The sequence below is a fragment of the Ictalurus furcatus genome, chromosome 9 (assembly GCF_023375685.1).
Source record: "Ictalurus furcatus strain D&B chromosome 9, Billie_1.0, whole genome shotgun sequence".
Classification (NCBI taxonomy): domain Eukaryota; kingdom Metazoa; phylum Chordata; class Actinopteri; order Siluriformes; family Ictaluridae; genus Ictalurus; species Ictalurus furcatus.
In genome coordinates this window covers 14,185,083-14,203,460 of record NC_071263.1, presented here as the reverse complement: position 1 = coordinate 14,203,460, position 18,378 = coordinate 14,185,083, and the positions used below count along the sequence as shown (strand labels likewise).

The following is an 18,378-nucleotide window of genomic DNA, read 5'->3' as shown; positions in this document are numbered from 1 at the left end:
ACAGAAACTGCTGTTTATTAGGTCTGGAAGAAGATCTAAACTGTTCAAAAGAAATTATTATGTTTTATGTAGTCTGTAATTAAAAAACACAAAGTTACACTATAAATTATCATCCTCATATTACTTGCATTCCAGTGTAAAATCTTAAGAAAGATGTGGAATTGCTGAGATGCCTGGGATGCTTTGAGGAGTGCCGATGAATGTTAGCTGTCAGCTGAATGAAAGGCATTAACTTCAACTTTTTTTGCCTCACAGACAAAAAATTGAGCAGACTCAATTATCAGATAATTCATCTGTCAAACTTTCATTCAATGCGGATTCTTTTGACAGTTTTGGTTGTAATTATTCTCAGTTGATTGGCTGTTGTTCCATGTACTTCAGAGATACTTCAGCCATGTAAAATGAATCCAGTCTATAGTAAGACCAAAGGTATATTTGGACTGGCCACATGGGGGCTTCTGCTGGCAAGAAGTTCTGCATCAAACAATCCAATTAAACCTATGACATTTGATGAAGCAAAAAATGGCTCAGAATAGGACCTCGGCAGCCTGTTCAATAAAGTGTGTCAAACACTATCTATTAAAAGGTGCAATCAGTCTGTGTACACAGCCATAACTCATAAGCAATCAGCAAATATTATTGTAACACTTCAAAGACGGGCAAGGAGGAAGCGGGAACCAGCTGAATGTAAACATAATGTTTAATCATAAACAGAACATAAAACACACACACCGAACTCAAACATAAAGCACACATGCGTCTCTCTCTCTCCATCTGGCAGTTCCAGCCGCTCCTTTATTGCTCTCTTCCACTGATTAGGCAACTCAGTGCCAAGCATTCATCCTCACAGCCTGGCCCCTCCCTCGTCCTCATCACAATTATATAAAAACAAACATGTACAAGTCAGATGCTAATAAAAAGAATGGGATAAAGCCAAACTCAGTTTCAAAATTTGAAGGCATTATAGAACAAACAACTGCTTCTGTGTATTTGGAGGATGATGCTCTGTCTGTGTTGATGATTAATGGTGCAGTTAGCCAACTGCCTGTAGTGCTGATGCCCCAGTCACAATGACTCTGCTGGTCATCATCAGAGCTTCTACGCACTTCGGCAGTGCTCCTGGTCCCACATTTATGGCACCCGCTCACTCCAGCGGCCAAGGGAATTAAATTACCTCATGAATCTCAGCAAGTAACTTCATGTGTGGACATTAATTATTTGCTTTTTTTGGGCTTCTCTGTTTTGTTTTTTTGGTCTCTACTCCTTTACCCTTTGTTGAGAGTGAAGTCTATTGGCACTGGCTTTCGTTATTTAATTTAAGATATACCATTAATCTAAGCAATTGTTTCAGAGTGTGAGGAAACAGTGCAATGAAGCAGTAAATGCCAGAGAAAAACTGTTAAATGCAAAAAACGCCTACAGATAGGATACACAGAACAATTGCCATTAGTGCTGTTGGCTTCTAATCAGCTGAAGCAGCGTATGTATGAGGGCGCAAAGGTACTAAGAATTCTTTAACGCAAATACCATGATAGAGTGTACAGGTGTGGGAGAGAGAACAAAACATTTTGTGACAGCTCTAATGGTGGGATCAGGCACACATACACCCACACACACACACACACACACACACACAGAGAGAGTCTACATAAAGTAAACACCAATGTTATCTAGTTCCTCATCTCTACTCTCACTGACCTCTATGAAACTGACAGAGTGCTGTCACCAGGAAACAATATCAAATTTGACTTTAGTGTAGCAGCACACACAAAAGCAGATGCCACAGAGATTAGCATTTACAGCACCATGTGTCCTCTGAGAGATAAAGAATGCACTAGGGCAAATCTGTGGCACTGGCAAGCCTTCAATCAGTGCCCCCAAAAAAGGACTGAAAAAAGGGAACAACACTTAATGATTACTGAATGCAAGTATGCAAGCATTCAGTCCACATGCTGGTACCAGGCTGGGAGAGCAATACATTTTGGCCATTTTGGTGGAAAACAGCAGATGAAAGATGACTGAATCCCAGTGGGTGCAGGTTTGTGCATTGTCACAGAGTAATGGTGCCCAGCATCATTTGATTTCATCACAACAGGTCGAAGAGGAAAACATGTCAGCGTCTCCATGCAGTGCTGTCACAATATAATAGGAATAAACTAAAATGAGTTCTCTGCCTGGGATTTTTGTTTAGTATAAAATCTAATTTCACTACTCAGTGAGGGTGGCGATGCATAATAAGGTTGATTGCTAAAAATGATGTGAGGAGACTGCCTTAAATGAAGGGCATAGTTTAACAGCTAAACATGAGCAAATATCCAAAATGTGTCCCATGGCATTTGCCGAACTCCCTCTATTTTAATACAGTGCATGAGTGCTGAGATGGTTCTGATTGAAGAACCCTGGGCTTGAGACACATTCCTTGTGGTTATCTACATGTTTTTAGGTTTGTGAGAGGACTTGCAGGGATCATACTCCCACTGCAGTCAGATGACTGATAAGACATGGCTCATCAAAGCTAATTCAATAGGGCACAGGAGCACCTGTGGCTCTCTCCTTGGTAACTATCACAACAAACACAGTGGTGCTGGAACAGTGGGTGTTAAATTTGCCGGCGCCTAACATCATTACATGATTAGACACATCCAAATTAAAGTGACACAGAACATTGCTGGAGTTAACTTATTGACAATGTCATTGCCTTTTCCTTAGAAAGGTCCCTGTAATGAGAAACACTGGCAAATATTGCCAATATGTCTCTCTAAATGGGCTACAGTAATGAAAAATTCTACCGCTAACAGAAGCAAAGCAGATGTTATAAACTTACATACTGTATATTGTTTTATTTATAAGGAAAATAGATTAAATTTTTGATAATGGTAATGATTTAGTTAGCCTTTATTCATTCATTGGTTGTTTTTTCCTGGTCAGGGTGGATCTGGAGCCTTTCCCAGGAACACTGGACCTGAGGTGGGTATCCATACATTCTGGATGGTATTCCACTCCATTGCAGGGCACGACACACACACACACACACACACACACACACACACACACACATTCTAGCATGGTCAAAAGAGTTTTAGGAAACTGGAGGAAACACAGGCAGACACTGGGAGAACATGTGAAACTCCCAAAAATGAATCGAGGATAGCTTTCTGTCACGGAATGGTAAAGAAGGCAGATGCAAGTGCAGATTTAGTTTATTACAAGTGAAGACACATGAAACTTAAAGACCATGATAAAAAATGAGGAATAATGAAGCAAGGTAACAACATGAACATGACATGAATTATGCTACAACATTAACAAACAATGACAACAAAAAACAAAAGCTTGACACTGAGTGTCGTACAAGACGTGACTTAAATACTAGTGGTCATTGAACAAAAACTTGAATCAGGAGTGGCACCGTTTGTGTAACCGGCCTGGAGAAGCGATGTCCTCCACTGAGCAGTGAGCCGGAGTGATCTCCTCCGCATAGCTAAGCGGTGGTGTGACCCTCAAGACAAAGTCTGAGAGCAGAGCAACAGCCACCGCGAAGCCAGAGAGGAGAGCGAAGCCCAAGGCGGAGCCAGAGGGGGGATCCACATCCTCCACGGAGCCAGAGGGGGGAGTGATATCCTCTGCAAGGTCAGATTAGAGAGTGACATCCTCTGCGAAGCAAGAGGGGGAGCAATATACACCGTAAAGCAGGGGGAAGGAGCAGTGTCTTCAGAGGAGCAAGGAGGCAGTGTGACATCCTCAGAAGAGCAAGGAGGTGGAGAAAAGACCTCAGTAGAGTAGGAAGGCAGAGTGACATCAGAAGCAGAGCCAGGTAGCGTACTGACGTCAGAGGCGGATCAGGGTGATGGAGTGATACCTATGGCGAGACCATGAGCCTTAATGGCGGCCTCTGCAGGGCAGAGGGGTAGAGAGATGTCCTCAGCAGAGCAATGAGGAAGAGTGACATACTCAGTGGGGCAGGGAAGGTGGGAGATGGTTTCAGCCTGGTCAGGGGCCCCCTCCTCAAAAAAAATCCTAAGGGGTACATGGCTTCCAGCCATTTCAGCATGGTGCTGACCCAGTCTCCCTTCCATTTTTGTTCCCACATGAAGTGGTTCTTCTCCATGAATTCCTGTTGGCCCTTGAAAAAAATCTGCCACATCCATGGACAGGTCTAGCTTTCTGTCACGGGATGGTAGAGGAGGTGGATGCAAGTGCAGATTTAGTTATTACAAGTGAAAACACGTGAAAAATAAAGACCATGAAACAAAACAAGGAATAACCAAGGTAACAACATGAACATGAATTAGGCTACAATGATAACAAACAATGACAACAAAAGTTAGACTCTGAGTGCTGTACAAAACATGAATTAAATACTAATGCTCATTAAACATTAATGCAAACAGTCATATGGTGTGAGTGTCGTGATCATTTGATGTGCAGTAGATGATGGGAGTCTTAGACCTCTGCTGTATTCTGTGCAACCATGACACCTTTATGTTTGTATAAGAACAGAAATGGTGCGGCTGTGGCTCAGTTGGTAGAGCGGGCCCGCATGACTCCACATGCCGAAGTGTCCTTGGGCAAGACACTGAACCCCAAGTTGCTCCCGATGGCAAGTTAGCGCCTTGCATGGCAGCTCTGCTATCATTGGTGTGTGAGTGTGAGTGTGTGTGTGTGAATGGGTGAATGAGACAGTGTAAAGAGCTTTGGATAAAAGCACTATATAAGTGTGCCATTTAAATATTATGAGACATTTGATTGTGCATTGGAATTTTTATTTTTAGAAAAACCCTTCCCTAGTCATTTGATACCAAAATGTTTCCGCTGTTTTGTCATCATAGATCTGTAATTTGACTGTACCCCTGGCACTGGTCCAAATACATGTTTTCTCTGTCACTGTATCTGAAGGCCTGAGTTACTGTATCTGTCATCAAGGTGGGGAGGAAGAAAACTCCTCAAAACCTATGATGAGATTTTCAATACTTGTCAGATAGATCTGACAAGAAAAACCCATGGTGAAACACACTTTGAAGGTGCTGAAGATTGTGTTTTATTGATCTGTAGACAGCATTTCAAAATCAATTGCAATGCTCCTGTTCTGTCAAATCTATGGTCAAGGTTCATCCTACATTAACAAATGTAGTATGTTGGTGACCCCATACAACACTGGCCTGACAGTTATCACACACCTAACCTACCTACTCATCAGTACTAGCTGCAACTGCATCTGACATTGGCATACATGACATAGTTCAAAGGTCCTGACTACAGTAGCTGGAAAAACAAGATTTTGTGGCAGGCACCAAATGGACAAGAAAGCATAGAGCACATACAGTCCAAGGGTATCAGAGATGCTTGTGCTAATTGTTTCTTAAGGCAACAAGAAGGCCGTGTTTTGCCCCACACTCATGATTATCCCTCGACACCTGCAGGTTCATTACATCTGATAGAGCTTCAGGGTTTGTGTGAGAAAAGTTGATTGAAAATCACTTGGGCATATGCACTATATTGAATACAAATCTAAAGAAGAATGTCCTAAATCCTGTAATAAATGTGTTTTTATGACACCTTTCTGCTTTGATAACAATCTTTTAATTGAGCAATATCAGTATTACAAGACTTTTTCATTTCTCCCTTAAGGATTCTTTTAGTCTTTGGTTAAAAACAATTATTAACATCGACCACACAAGGTTTTTCACCACCTAAAAAGGAAGCAAAATAATTTTGTCAGAAATCTCCGTTATTTCTTTGTCTAAGACTGCCTTATACTTTGATTTAAAAATATGTTTACTTATTCATATGTCATACAACTTTCTTTTCTTCTTTCTTTCTTTTTTATATTGGTTCCTAGGTTTCAGTTGGCACTTGGCCATGTTTTTTTTTCCTTTATCTCTCCCGTTTTTCACAAATATGGTTTGAGTGTGAAAGAAAAAGAAAACAGTCTATGCGGGGCCCCCATGCCATAAACAGCGCGACCCGCGCGCCCCCTGCGCCCTTTTCCTGCGTGTCCGGCTCGTGCGTGCGCGCGCTTCCCGCGTGCTCCATATGTGGAGTGAACGGCCCAGCGGAGCGGAGCAATGCAAGATGGGAGTGGTTCCGTTATGAGGTCACGGAGAGGCACAGAGCGGAGCGCGCGCAGCAACGGCGACAGAGTGCGAGAGAGAGAGAGAGAGAGAGAGAGAGAGAGAGAGCGACAAAACAAGAGCTGTGCGACAGAAGCAGGAAACGTTTTATTCACGCGACCTTAAGGCGAGCGAAACGAGCGAATTCCTGACCGACAACTCGCTTTTATACTTATTTGAAAAGGGAATTATTCGCAGAACGCAGTGCTGTTGCCGCTGCTGGATCTTCATTGGAGCAGGAAGAAATTCCCCTGCTTGCGTAAGAGAAAGAAAAAAAAACAGACCGAAAAGACTCCGGTGCGTGAGTACGAAGAGGAAAGTTTTCCCGTCTGAAAAGCAAATGAACTCGGCTGAAATCGCCACGCGTGAACCATGCACGCGCTGTACAGCGTGGGATAGCCGCGTCGTGTCCTGCTTTTGAAGGGGTTTCTGAGACCTCTGCAAAGTTTACTGGGGGTTTGTTCTCATGCTACAGAAGACGGACAGTAGAAACGGATCCCGTCACGCGCTCTCTTAGAGCCATTGTTCGCAAGCTTTTTCGCTGGGGGATTCTGCGTCTCTAAACCCGGGCAACCAGGGAGACAACTTGGTTGGATTTACATTTTTGCGTTTCTGCTTTTTTTTTCTTCTCCCCCATGGTCTCTTCATCATCGTTCCTCACCTTGAGGATGCACGTTCTTCTGAACTGCGTGTTGATCTCGCAGCTCGCGCTGCTGCTGCTGCTTGCGAGAAGTGGCCGGGCGCTGCTGTGTTTGCCCTGCGACGAGTCCAAGTGCGAGGAGCCGAAGCAGTGTGTCGGCGCCGTGGTGCCTGGTATATGCGGCTGCTGCTCCGTGTGCGCCAAGCAGAAGAACGAGAGCTGCGGCGGTGTGTACGGCCTGTACGGCACGTGCGACGCGGGGCTGCGGTGCGTGATCAGACCCCCGCTCGACGGCGGCTCCATCACGCAGTACGAAGTCGGAGTTTGCGAAGGTAACTGACAAGCCCGAGGTCTGCCCTGAACGCAGTTCTTCTTCTTCGCGGAAAGTTGGTTTTTACACACGCTTGGGTTTACTTCAAGTCCGATCTCGTGGTCTTAACCACCATTTTAACCCTCATTAGTTCTCATATGCTCAGTTTATTCAGCTGGTCAGGAAAAAACAAACAAACAAACAAAAACAGCAAACCAGTATACCTACGTCACGCATCAGTCAAGTTATTAAACTAGATTAATAATAATCGGACGATTTGATTCACACGATGACAATCCGAATCAAGAAAATGGTCATATGACAATTCATTTACAATAATTACATTCGCACTGATTGAAACTGAAACTTCAAAGTTAGAGAAAGACTGAACTATATATTATGGTTGTTGACTAGCCTGCATTAATAGTCTGCTACATTACGCAACACAAAGTTCTAGTAAACAGACAGTTAATGAATCATGATTATACACAGTGTAATGCTGATCTAAAATAACCTGAGTGCTGATGGACGCTACAGCTGTTTACCGTAAACATGCTTCCCTCGGAGTGTTTACGGTAGCTACATAGAGGAAAGAGAAAGAGAGAGGGGAAGGGAGCGGGCTGGTTAATGTGTTTGCAGTGTGTCGGGTTTGCATTTCTTTGAGATATGATTGCGAACGGATTCCGTGCTGTTTTGGGACGACGTGCCATCATCCTTCCGCCGAGGCTCGTTGGGGTTTTTTTCCCCCCCATCGGAATGTCGGCATTGCGGCTGAGCTCGCGCGTCCTACCGTGTGTTTTACACCGGAGCACAGAAGGACAGCTTCCAATCACAAGTGTCACAAGTCGCCCCACCCCCTTGTCTGTCTTACTACCATTATCATTATGTCATTATCAGTACTAATGTGATGACTAATCTGATGCAAGGATTCATTTTTAATTTTCCACCTGTTGAACAGGAAGACGTTGGTCATCACAAAGCACAAGTTAAGTGCTTAAAGGGGTGATATCATGATTATCATTAACGTTTTTAAATGTAATATAACTCAAATGATATATGCAGATATGTGATATGTTCAGACAAATCAGAACCATGGCTACACTCTCAGAAAAAATACCTTTCCTGAGGGTGTAGGCCTGTCACGATAACTACTTTTGCTGGATGATATATTGCCCCAGAAATAATTGTAGTTAATGATATTATTGTCCATTTTATGCCACATGATTATAATAATGCAATGTAATAATGCAAGTACACCCTTTCAAAGAACAATGGACTTTTAATTCTTAAGAATATTTTGACATTGTAATACAATATTGTGAATTTTTTATGCTTTAGTCATTCATCGTCTGTGTTTTAATATGTTGTTAGGGAAAGAGAGTAAGGTGCACAGTGGCTTAGTGGTTAGCACGTTTGCCTCACACATCGAGGGTCGGGGATTCGATTCCCACCGTGGCCCTGTGTGTGTGGAATTTGCATGTTCTCCCTGTGCTGCAGGGGTTTCCTCCGGGTACTCCGGTTTCCTCCCCCAGTCCAAAGACATGCATGGTAGGCTGATTGGCCGTAGTGTATGAATGGGTGTGTGAGTATGTATGTGATTGTGCCCTGCGATGGATTGGCACCTTGTCCAGGGTGTACCCCGATGCTTCCTGTGCCCGATGCTTCCTGGACTGGGCTCCAGGTTCCCTGTGACCCTGAAAAGGATAAGCGGTATAGAAGATGGATGGATGGATGGAAAGAGAGTATTCACAGCGTGACTTTCCATTGTACCTAGCGATTTACTTACGTTCAAATTCACTTGCACATTCGTGTCATTTTGTGCAGAAGCAAGTTGTAATATTATATTTATGTTATGTATACTGTATCCATCCATCCATCCATCTTCAACCGCTTACTCCTTTTCAGGGTCGCGGGGGAACCTGGAGCCTATCCCAGGGAGCATGTATACTGTATGTCCGATTAATATCTTATGTATATGTGTGTTTGGGTTTAGGTTTGGGTTTGGGTTAATTAACCCACTAGTAAAGCACTTCAGTTTACCGGAATTCATTCAATGTTCAGCTTTAGTCAATCCCCTTAACCGTGTCAAGCCCCGAGATTATTGACTGTGACTGGGTTATTTGAAATACTAGAACTATTCTTTCTAGATTTTTTGTCTTCAAAAAACATTTTTAGTGCATTGTTAATAACTTCCATGTCATTTTTTCAACAGTATGTTTTAATTAAAATCAGTGATAGTGCTTGCTACACACCTTATATTCGAAGGCACACAGTTTGTGAATTCTACTTTTTTTGAAATTTGACGAATATTTGAAGTTTGAATTTTAATTTGACAGCCCTAGAGCAGACGAGAGGATAAAAGCAGTGTGAATGGCTAAAATGTTGGTCACATTCATTCTTATGTAAACAAACATGCATGTGAACAATATGAACAATATTGAGGTCAGCAAAAATGATTGAGGTCATGTCCATATATTGTACAATAAGTCAAAAATGTAATTATCGTGACAGACCTACTGGGGTGGTCTTTTGTACCTTTATTGTATATCTATTATATGGTGATTTACAGTCCACTCTTGTACCTGTAATTAGCTTTTAGTGTAATATTTTAAAGGTGCACTATGGGCACCTTTCCAGGTTTAAGGTACACACTAAAGGTGCATAAGATGTACCCTTGAGTTACCACCCCAGTGACAAGAAAAGGTACAGTTTAGTATAATTTTTTTTCTGACAGTGTGTTAGACTGCAAACCAATGATGAGGCCTGCTGTTTTTGTTATTGGGACCAGTCTTGGTCATGATCAGAATGCTCACCACTGCTCAATGCTGTGGGTCAGATTTCAACACAGCTGATTATGAAAACATGCCGAAGGCGTCTTGGCTGCTTTGCGTGTAATCTCTTAGGTGACATCTAATGTAATCCAGCCAAGAAAACCGAACAGGATAAAGTGTCAAAGCAGTGCCTGCCACAGGAATGCAAAAGATCAAAGCAAGGATTGCAAGGAGACCTGCGGTTTTGGCCATAATATCCTATGCTATGGTGACCCAGCCCTAACCTTATTACAAGCTGAGATCAGGGTCATTCTAGTGAAATGCTTTCTAATCTATGCATGACATGCTTTCTTATTGTGCTTCATGTTCTCTGACAGGCCTGTATGTGGCAGTCTGGGAAAACCTATTAGATGTCACTGTGGTTGGATTCTGGCGATCAGGCAGAAAAGATGAAAGATCAGGTTTTGGCCCAAATTGTGTTTTTCTGTCTGTAACAAATTTTGACACTTCACGTATAAGGAACCATAAATATGTTTCAATAAAATATTTTTAAATACTTCTTGCCAGTGGTAAAACAGGCTGCCGAAATATGTCTAAAACCTTGCTAGCTATGTCAGAATGTCACCAAGCGTCTCATGTGTACTCAACACATCCATCTCAATGAGATAATCTGCCCATTGTACTCCATTCTGAGAGCTGACGTTTCAGGTCCTGTGTTAACAGAAGAGTCACAGGTTCCCATGGGACACTGCCTTTATAGCACTGTAACAGAGAAATTCCATTAAGCTCAGGCTCTGAGCACACTGCACAGCACATAACACTAAAATACACAGGCTGTTGTTTAGTATACTGGGCTCTGAAGGCCACACACATGGTCTGAGGCTCTGAGGCACTCTGAACAATTTAGATTTTTTTACAACTGTACATCAATTAATAGCTGTGAAATTCACTGATCACTAATGAAACGCAAGTGGCGCATTGCACAAGATGCTTGCTATGCTAAGGCATTTGATAATGATAAGTCAAAGATATGTAATGCTTTTAGCCCAGTATGGTTTTCCTTGTATAATAAGAAACTATTTTTACACAGTTATGATTTGGAAGATGGTTAAAAAATATTCTGTCATCATTTAGGCTTTTATAGATTTTGTGTGTTGTCGGCACAGCAAAATAAAAAAATAAAAACCAAATCCTCAGACTGCACCAAGGACACTGTTTTTGTAAATTAAGAAACGACTAGTTCCTTTTTTATTCTATCAACTGAAAAAATATATCTAGGCTAGGAGTCCTGTCAGAGAACTGTGCTATTTCAGCAATGCTTGAAAAGACTGGAAATCAGGAAGTCTCCGAAAATTGCTGATACCCACTCAGCGTTGGTATTTTAAATTAACAGCTTGAGATTAAAGGTAAACTGAGATTTGGGAATATAAGATAGCAGTATGTACATATATCAAAAAATAATTCAGCCAAAAAAAAAAGAGAGAAGATTAGAAGATAGACTTTATTGGCACCAGTGCTTGAAGTCACAACCATCTGCTCAGTAGCCCTGAGCCTTAATCACTGAGGCTTTATTACACCCCAATACATAACATCTGAAAGTGTTAAAAGTTTAAAACATATTGCTAACTCTCCAAAATTGACAAAACTTTGACATTATCTTTGTTGAACAAATATTTTTAAAGAATTACTACCAACATCAGAAAGAGAGAAACTGTCTACATATGCCTTTGTTTGTTCCCAAAACCATTTGTAGGCAGGGCTAGTGCTGAGCCAGGAAGGAGCATAAAAAGTGAGCACACACAAACACTTCCTTTTCCCCTTGTTTTTGCAGTGTATCGGAGGAATGTGTGTGCTCGGCCTGTTGCAGCCTATCTGAGTTTTCAGCCCTCTGGCTGCGTGTCAACCCAGCTGTCTGATGCCAAATAATTTAGGGCCTTAAAAACAACATATATTAATCCTGAAAGAGCATGTATGACACTTACACTCGCCTGGGAAGCATGGGTATTTACTCGCATATTCTGTCAAACATTCATGCACAAGCTTCTATTGACAGTTCACCTTGGAATGCAATGGCATGGGGAGTCGGCTAGAATTTATTTGTGTAGCTTGACACCCCAGTCTATCACACATAGCGTGCATTTCTGACATGGCAACTGTATGTGTGTGTGTAAAACATGACTGGAACTTTCCTGAATATAAGTGCATCGTGGTTTGAAGCTGATTATCAGTGTTGAGTTTGGCACCAGGGCCTTGGACCTCTTTGCATGTTATGCATCCAAAGTCTTGCGCAGAGTCCCTACTCCCAGTATTGCAATGTCATGCACTAAAATCACAGACTGTCTGGCTGGGAGAATAATCAGCAGTCTTTATTACATAAATGACTAGAAAGTGGACAAAGGGCACATGGAATTACATGCAGCCTGTTCAAAGACAATAGCACAGGCATGTCAATCTCCAGGCTTCTGCTGTTAATAATAGAGCACCATATTGCTCTTAATCAATGTCTGTAAGACAAATTTTGTATGAAATTCTTTTGGTAAATGCTAAATGACCTGTTAAAACAGGGGTTAGGCATATTCTTGCTGAATTTATTTGGAGAAAAAAAAAAGGTTTTTTTTTTTTAAAAATTTTTTACATTTCTGAACACTACCTGGATTTGCTCCTTTTCTATATTTTTATACATCATGTTGTGTGTTTACCTCTCCACTTTCCCCTCTATTGTTGTGATGCCATCAGATATGAATTGCTCTGGGCTAGGTCCTAAAAACACTCTTTAGATTGAAGCTTTCAACTTCCTCTCTTCTCCATTCTACATTGAATGCAACTGTGGATGTCTGCCCTTGTCTTTTTTTTTTTACTTTGTCCCCTGGAAGAAAAAAAAAAAGGACAGTGAGGGCCAGATTAGTTTTGTCAGCGAACACAGGTTGTCTTGTGTAGTCAGGGAAGACAAGCGGAAATGCTTTCCTCCCCTTTAGCTGCATCTTTGTCACTCTTTCTTTGGAAGTTTCTCTTCTACCACAGAGCAGTGTAGGAGACTGAGGAGAGAGATGCAGGGGTTTTTGGTGATTATCATTCCCAAGCCCCAGGATAGAGAAGTGGGACTTTGGCAAAAAAGCCTTCTCTGCGTGGATGCTGAGAGGTGGATGCTGCTTCTTAACTTAATTTTACACAGTCTCAATCTGTATATCATTCTCCTTTGTACACACTCCTGCTATTGTTTATTATGTATTATGGTTTCTCTCTTAAAAAAAGGCTATTCTTTACAGAGTGAGCTAATTAACAAGTGTTGTCGATGCAAATTAGCAAACACTTTGTGCTTCAGGAAGGTCTCTAGCTTGGATAACAACTGGGTGCCACTGTGGGTACAGAAGCAAAATGAGCCGCCATAACAGAACGAGCTGTAATTTGAGGACTGCTCTAAAAGCCTTCCATTTGTGCTTTAACTACACAATTATTTCAAATTCAGTGGATATATTACAGTTGAATGTAGATAACGTTTGCCGTTTTGTTTTATGAGGGCTATTTGCATAATTTCTATGAGGCTGCTTTAGCTGCCTGTTTGCTTAGTGGTTCATCTATATTAAGTAATGTGAAAGGTCACAGTTTTCCTTATTATTTACCTTTCTAAGTCATGGTAATGGTAAACATTCCAGATTTGAGTAGAATCATTTTTTTAAATTTATCATAGAATTATAGAATATTTATTTCTGTGAAGAAGTGGTACGTTATTTCTTTGGAGAACCCAAATATAAGAGTTTTCCTTAAAACTATCACCTTATTCTTAAACACACTAATGGAATTGTTGTACTATCCCCAGAATACAGCAGCAGACGGTTTCTTTAAACTTGTTTGGCTCAGGAACAGTGTCAAAACACAACCATGCTTTTAAAAGATGTTCTCCCCCGGTCTCTTGGAACAGAAATCCAATCTCGGCAGCTATATACAACTTGTTCTGGAACGTACCAGGGTTCTGGGACATGAAATGGCACCGTTCGTCAAAAGCAGCTCATGTGAAAGAATCAGAGATGCGAGGGAACTCAGTAACATGTCTGTTGGTGTTGTTGCCAAGCTGAGGCTCTGCGTGTGGCTCAGACCACCAGGAGAGTGTTTATTGTACGAGCCCCATGCCAGGCTAGAAGCAGACATGTTTGGCCAGAAGTGCTCCGGCTTGAACTTCCTCACCCTGCTATATGACCCACGGCTAGTCTGGAGAGCCTTGCTTAGTTATTGGAGTAGCGGCTGTTGGCAGCATCTATTCAAGGTCATTGTGAAGACAGGTGGATGCTGCTTCCAGGCAATCCAGCCTCACAATATGCGCTGAAGGACATGCAGAATGTTACCTGGTGTGCCAAAATTAATTTCACTTTTTAGACGAATGCATATTTTTCACTTCATCTTTATTTTGCATTATACATATGCAGCACTGCAAAGCTGTGTTAGTATTGGAGGACAATACAGATTCTGTGTACACTGCTGCACACACTGTAGGCATTGTGTTGTGCAGCTGTGATCACACCCAGCATGTTTGATCCCAGTGGCTGAATGGCTGGGCTGCCTTTGAGAGCCATATCACCAGCAGCCATGCACACATTCAGTCCCTAATGCAAAAGGGAATTTGTTGTCCACCATTTATTTATCTTCACTCAAATACTTTAAGTATTTAAAGTGATCAGCCTGGGGGGTTCCAGTGCTTTTAGTACCATTCATCTTATCCTGGTCAGGGTTGTGGTGGATCCAGAGCCTATGCTGGGAACACTGGGCGCGGAATACGCATACACATTGGATGTGATGCTGCCACTCTATCGCAGGGCAACATGCAGACACATTCTCACACTAATTCATACCTAGGGACAATTTAAAGTTGTCAGTACACATGTAAACTCTGCACCGAAAGTTACCCAAACTCAGGATTGAACCAGAGCTGTGAGGCACTGCACCACAATGCAGCACCAAGTTTAAGATTAGGACATGGCATATATCTGATGTAACCCTGGCCAAAAGCAAGATCGATGTTGGCTTTGTTTGAGAAAATCATGCACAAGGCAATTTATTACATAGTTGCCAAGCAGTAAGATACTGTACTGTTTTCTACTGTTATATATTAGCTACTAAGAAAGGAGACTTTCACTAGACAAGTCAGTGACCTTCATGGAGAAAGGAAGTGTCCATAGAATCTATGGGCCTTTATTTACTGCCTGCATTCGGCAGAGGCAGAGGCTGCAGGAAGTGCATACATTACACATCCGCTAGTACATTACACTTCCGTACATGTACAGGCACTTGTACAATGTGCATATATTGTATGTTCTCTCCTATTTGAACACATTCTCACACACACACACACACACACACACACACACACACAGTGATAAGGTGAGCACACAGCAAGCTGGAACACCAGTCCACATATCAGTTATATGTATTTGCACTGTAAATAACACTTCATAATGTGGCTGCGATATTGGAGTGCCATAAGGTTAAGGGTCATTCTTATTTCAGAATTACTATAAAACCAATACTATTTAGTGTTCCAAACATGATGGGACATTAGAGTATCTTTCTTTGTCATTTCCAGATACTGTTCACCCAGTCACATATAGTTAAATATTGCATCTGTATATGTGCTATTAACTAACCTTATTACCAGCTAAAGCTTAATGCACAGTGATCACTGTGCTGTTCCTTTTATAACTGCAAACAAATGTAGGTAATATTAGATTTTGACCCTGTAAATTTACTTGTCTTCTAGCTTGATAAATATTTCTTTCCCTTTGATCCTTGCTCAGATGAAAACTGGGATGACGACCAGCTCTTGGGATTTGAACCGTGCAACGAGAACTTGGTTACAGGCTGTAACATAATTGACGGGAGGTGTGAATGTGACAGCGTACGAACATGCAACAACCCATTTGAGTTTGCCAGCGAGGAGGCTTGTCAGACAGCCCTGAAGAAGATCGAAGGTAAAATCACTGTCTTCAACTCTCTTGTGCAGAAACCGATCCATGTGTAGCCATATTTAAACATAGCTTTTAGAATATTCCAGTGTAAAACTCCACTGGTGCACTTCCTCACCTCTGAATATAATATACACTTTTGCCAAACTAAATGATCTGTGATTAACCTTGTAATTGAAATGGGCTTCCTTGTTAATTCTAAGATGCTCATAAATGATTCAGACAGGCAATAATCTCTGGGAATCATTTACAGAGTGATTTAACCTATGATCTACTTTAGGCATTAGGGAATTAATCACATTTCTGGTCTAATACATAGGCATTAGTTTGAGCGGGATGGAAATGTCATGTTCTGTTTTTGCGCGAGCTAACTTGGGATCAGCAGCAGATGTGACATGTCAATGATACGTGAGTGCAGCGTAAACAGCCATCTATCCAAACCACATGGCTTCTGACTCAGTTCCACTGAATAAATTCAACAGACAGGAATATACATATACATCAGCTCCTCTGCTAGCACCTATACTAGTTCTTCTGCAGCTAGGTTACTGGGCCAGCAAGATCACAACATTGTAGTAGATTATGAGGTTACATATAGTGCACAGTGCTGAACTTAGAACATTGAATGGGCTCATATTGATTAAAATGAAAGCTTAACCATGCACTTAAAATGATTTCTTTTGGATTGGACTTTATATAGGAATATAAGATTAGTTTGTATATTCCTGTTCTGTTTTACTTTTCCTTCCTTCTCTAAATATTTATTTCGATCAGCTAAATTGTTTATTTAAAAACTCATAGTCCGTTAGCTCGGCAATCCGTGGAAACACAGATTTTTTATTTTAAACCGTTCTGCTCTCGCTCAACCACTGCACAACATTTTCCTGGAAATTTTTTAGAGCCAAATAATTTTTTATCTTATTTTGATATGGTGCTTTTTCTTTTACAAAGGGTGTGATGAGGAGAGTGAATGTTTTCCTTATCTTTTTTGGGGTGAACATGTTGTTTATGGGTTTGTAAGTTTCTTTAGAACGCCTGTGATTAACAAACAGCTTTACTTGCCCAAAGCTGATAAGAGTTATCAGAATGCAAATGGTGCGTTGAAGAATGCAGTTCTTGATGGACACACACTGCATTCTCCCCTTGAGCCTGTGTGTTCAGGTTGGATTGGCAGCACATTTGCAATTAAACTCCGAAATATATGTTTGTTATCACAGCGGTCTTGGCAATGGTTGATGGCCCTTGTTTTATTGTGGCAGGTGTACTTTCGTCAGAGCTGTAGCAGGCTGTCGTTCTTTTTAAGCTGTCCCCGCTGTGTTTCATCTTAATAGGTACTTGTTATCTTGTTTTGACTGATTTGGATTGTTTTGGAATTGTCACTTGTTTATTGTGATGTTATGTCTAGCTTGGACTATTGTTTCGTATGTATGTGTATGCACTATTGTTTACTGAAAACGCGTCTAGTTTTGGCTGCTGTTTTGCTGTATTTGGACTTGCTTTTGTCTCCTTGGACATCACTACAGTGTTGTTTGGGGATTGGGACACATTTCTGCACCATGTCTTTGGTGGTTATTATTTACATAAGAAAAACATTACTGCCATGATCCATCAGCTTAGCCCATAATTTTGTGTTGAATACATGGGTCTGAATACATGGTGAGAGCTTATTGATTCTACATTAAGCAATCACTTCTGTTATGCAGAATTGGAACCTTCTCTATAATGTGATTAAGGCCTGTCTCCTAATCCCACATTCACTTTTCTTTGCACTGCTGGTAGAAGAGGGGAGGAAAAAGACAGAACTGCATTTAAACTATTACACTTGCGTCTACAACACTTGGAATCAGCTGGAATATAGGTTTGTCCTTAAATGACAGTCATCCTCGCTCATCCAAAAAGCTAATCTTGCTGAAGGAATTTCATTTTTCAGGAATTTTGTGTGCATATACTCAACAGAGCAGTTATAACATTTGTGGTGAATGCTACTGTTGATGGGTGCTATAACCTGTGGAGTAAATATAGCATGTATTAATTATAAAAGCCAAAAAGGAACAGACATCTGAAAGGGCAGAAGAAGACTGATAATGATGCTTTCTGCCTTTCCTTGGTAGTTGTTAATGACCATTTTCCTCTGGACCATTCCTACTAGGAAACTAAGGGAAATCAATCCTCAGTAGAACTGGAATAATATGCTGACCTTTGATAGCTAACTAGATTTTTCTCAAGGTGTGAAAAAATGTCAGAGTGGTAAATCATAGTTAGACCTGTCAGTGGATGGTAAGACTACTTAAAGATGCTGATCGGGATTCTCTGACTGAATTGCATAAGTTTATCTCCAGTATTTCCAGAGAAATTGTTTTAAACATTTAACCAAGGCATTATAATTCAGAAAGGACAAAATGAAAAGAACAAAAAAAAAAATTTCAAAGAAAAAGTGAGAGAACCTTTGGGCACAGAACGGAGATTCCAGTATTCTATACTTGACTTGAAATGAAAGACACATGAATATTGTTTTTTTTTTTTGGACTGTTGGTATGTGTCTTTAACAGTTAAAAACAATTCTCTTAATGAGTCAAGGATGCTGTGGTATAAA

General features: G+C 41.2%; 1 protein-coding gene across 2 annotated transcripts in view; it reads left to right on the top strand.

The window, feature by feature from the left end:
* The first annotated feature begins 6,090 nt into the window (after nucleotides 1–6,090).
* Nucleotides 6,091–18,378, top strand: part of crim1 (cysteine rich transmembrane BMP regulator 1 (chordin-like)) — an 88,044-nt gene continuing 75,756 nt past the window's right edge. Inside the window, exons 1-2 of one of the 2 annotated variants that reach the window (XM_053633906.1) lie at nucleotides 6,091–7,082; nucleotides 15,618–15,791. In XM_053633906.1, the coding sequence (XP_053489881.1) occupies nucleotides 6,746–7,082; nucleotides 15,618–15,791 (511 nt within the window). In that variant the 5' untranslated portion in view covers nucleotides 6,091–6,745. The remainder of the gene's footprint in view (nucleotides 7,083–15,617; nucleotides 15,792–18,378) is intronic. The other variant, XM_053633907.1, reaches the window with a different exon arrangement.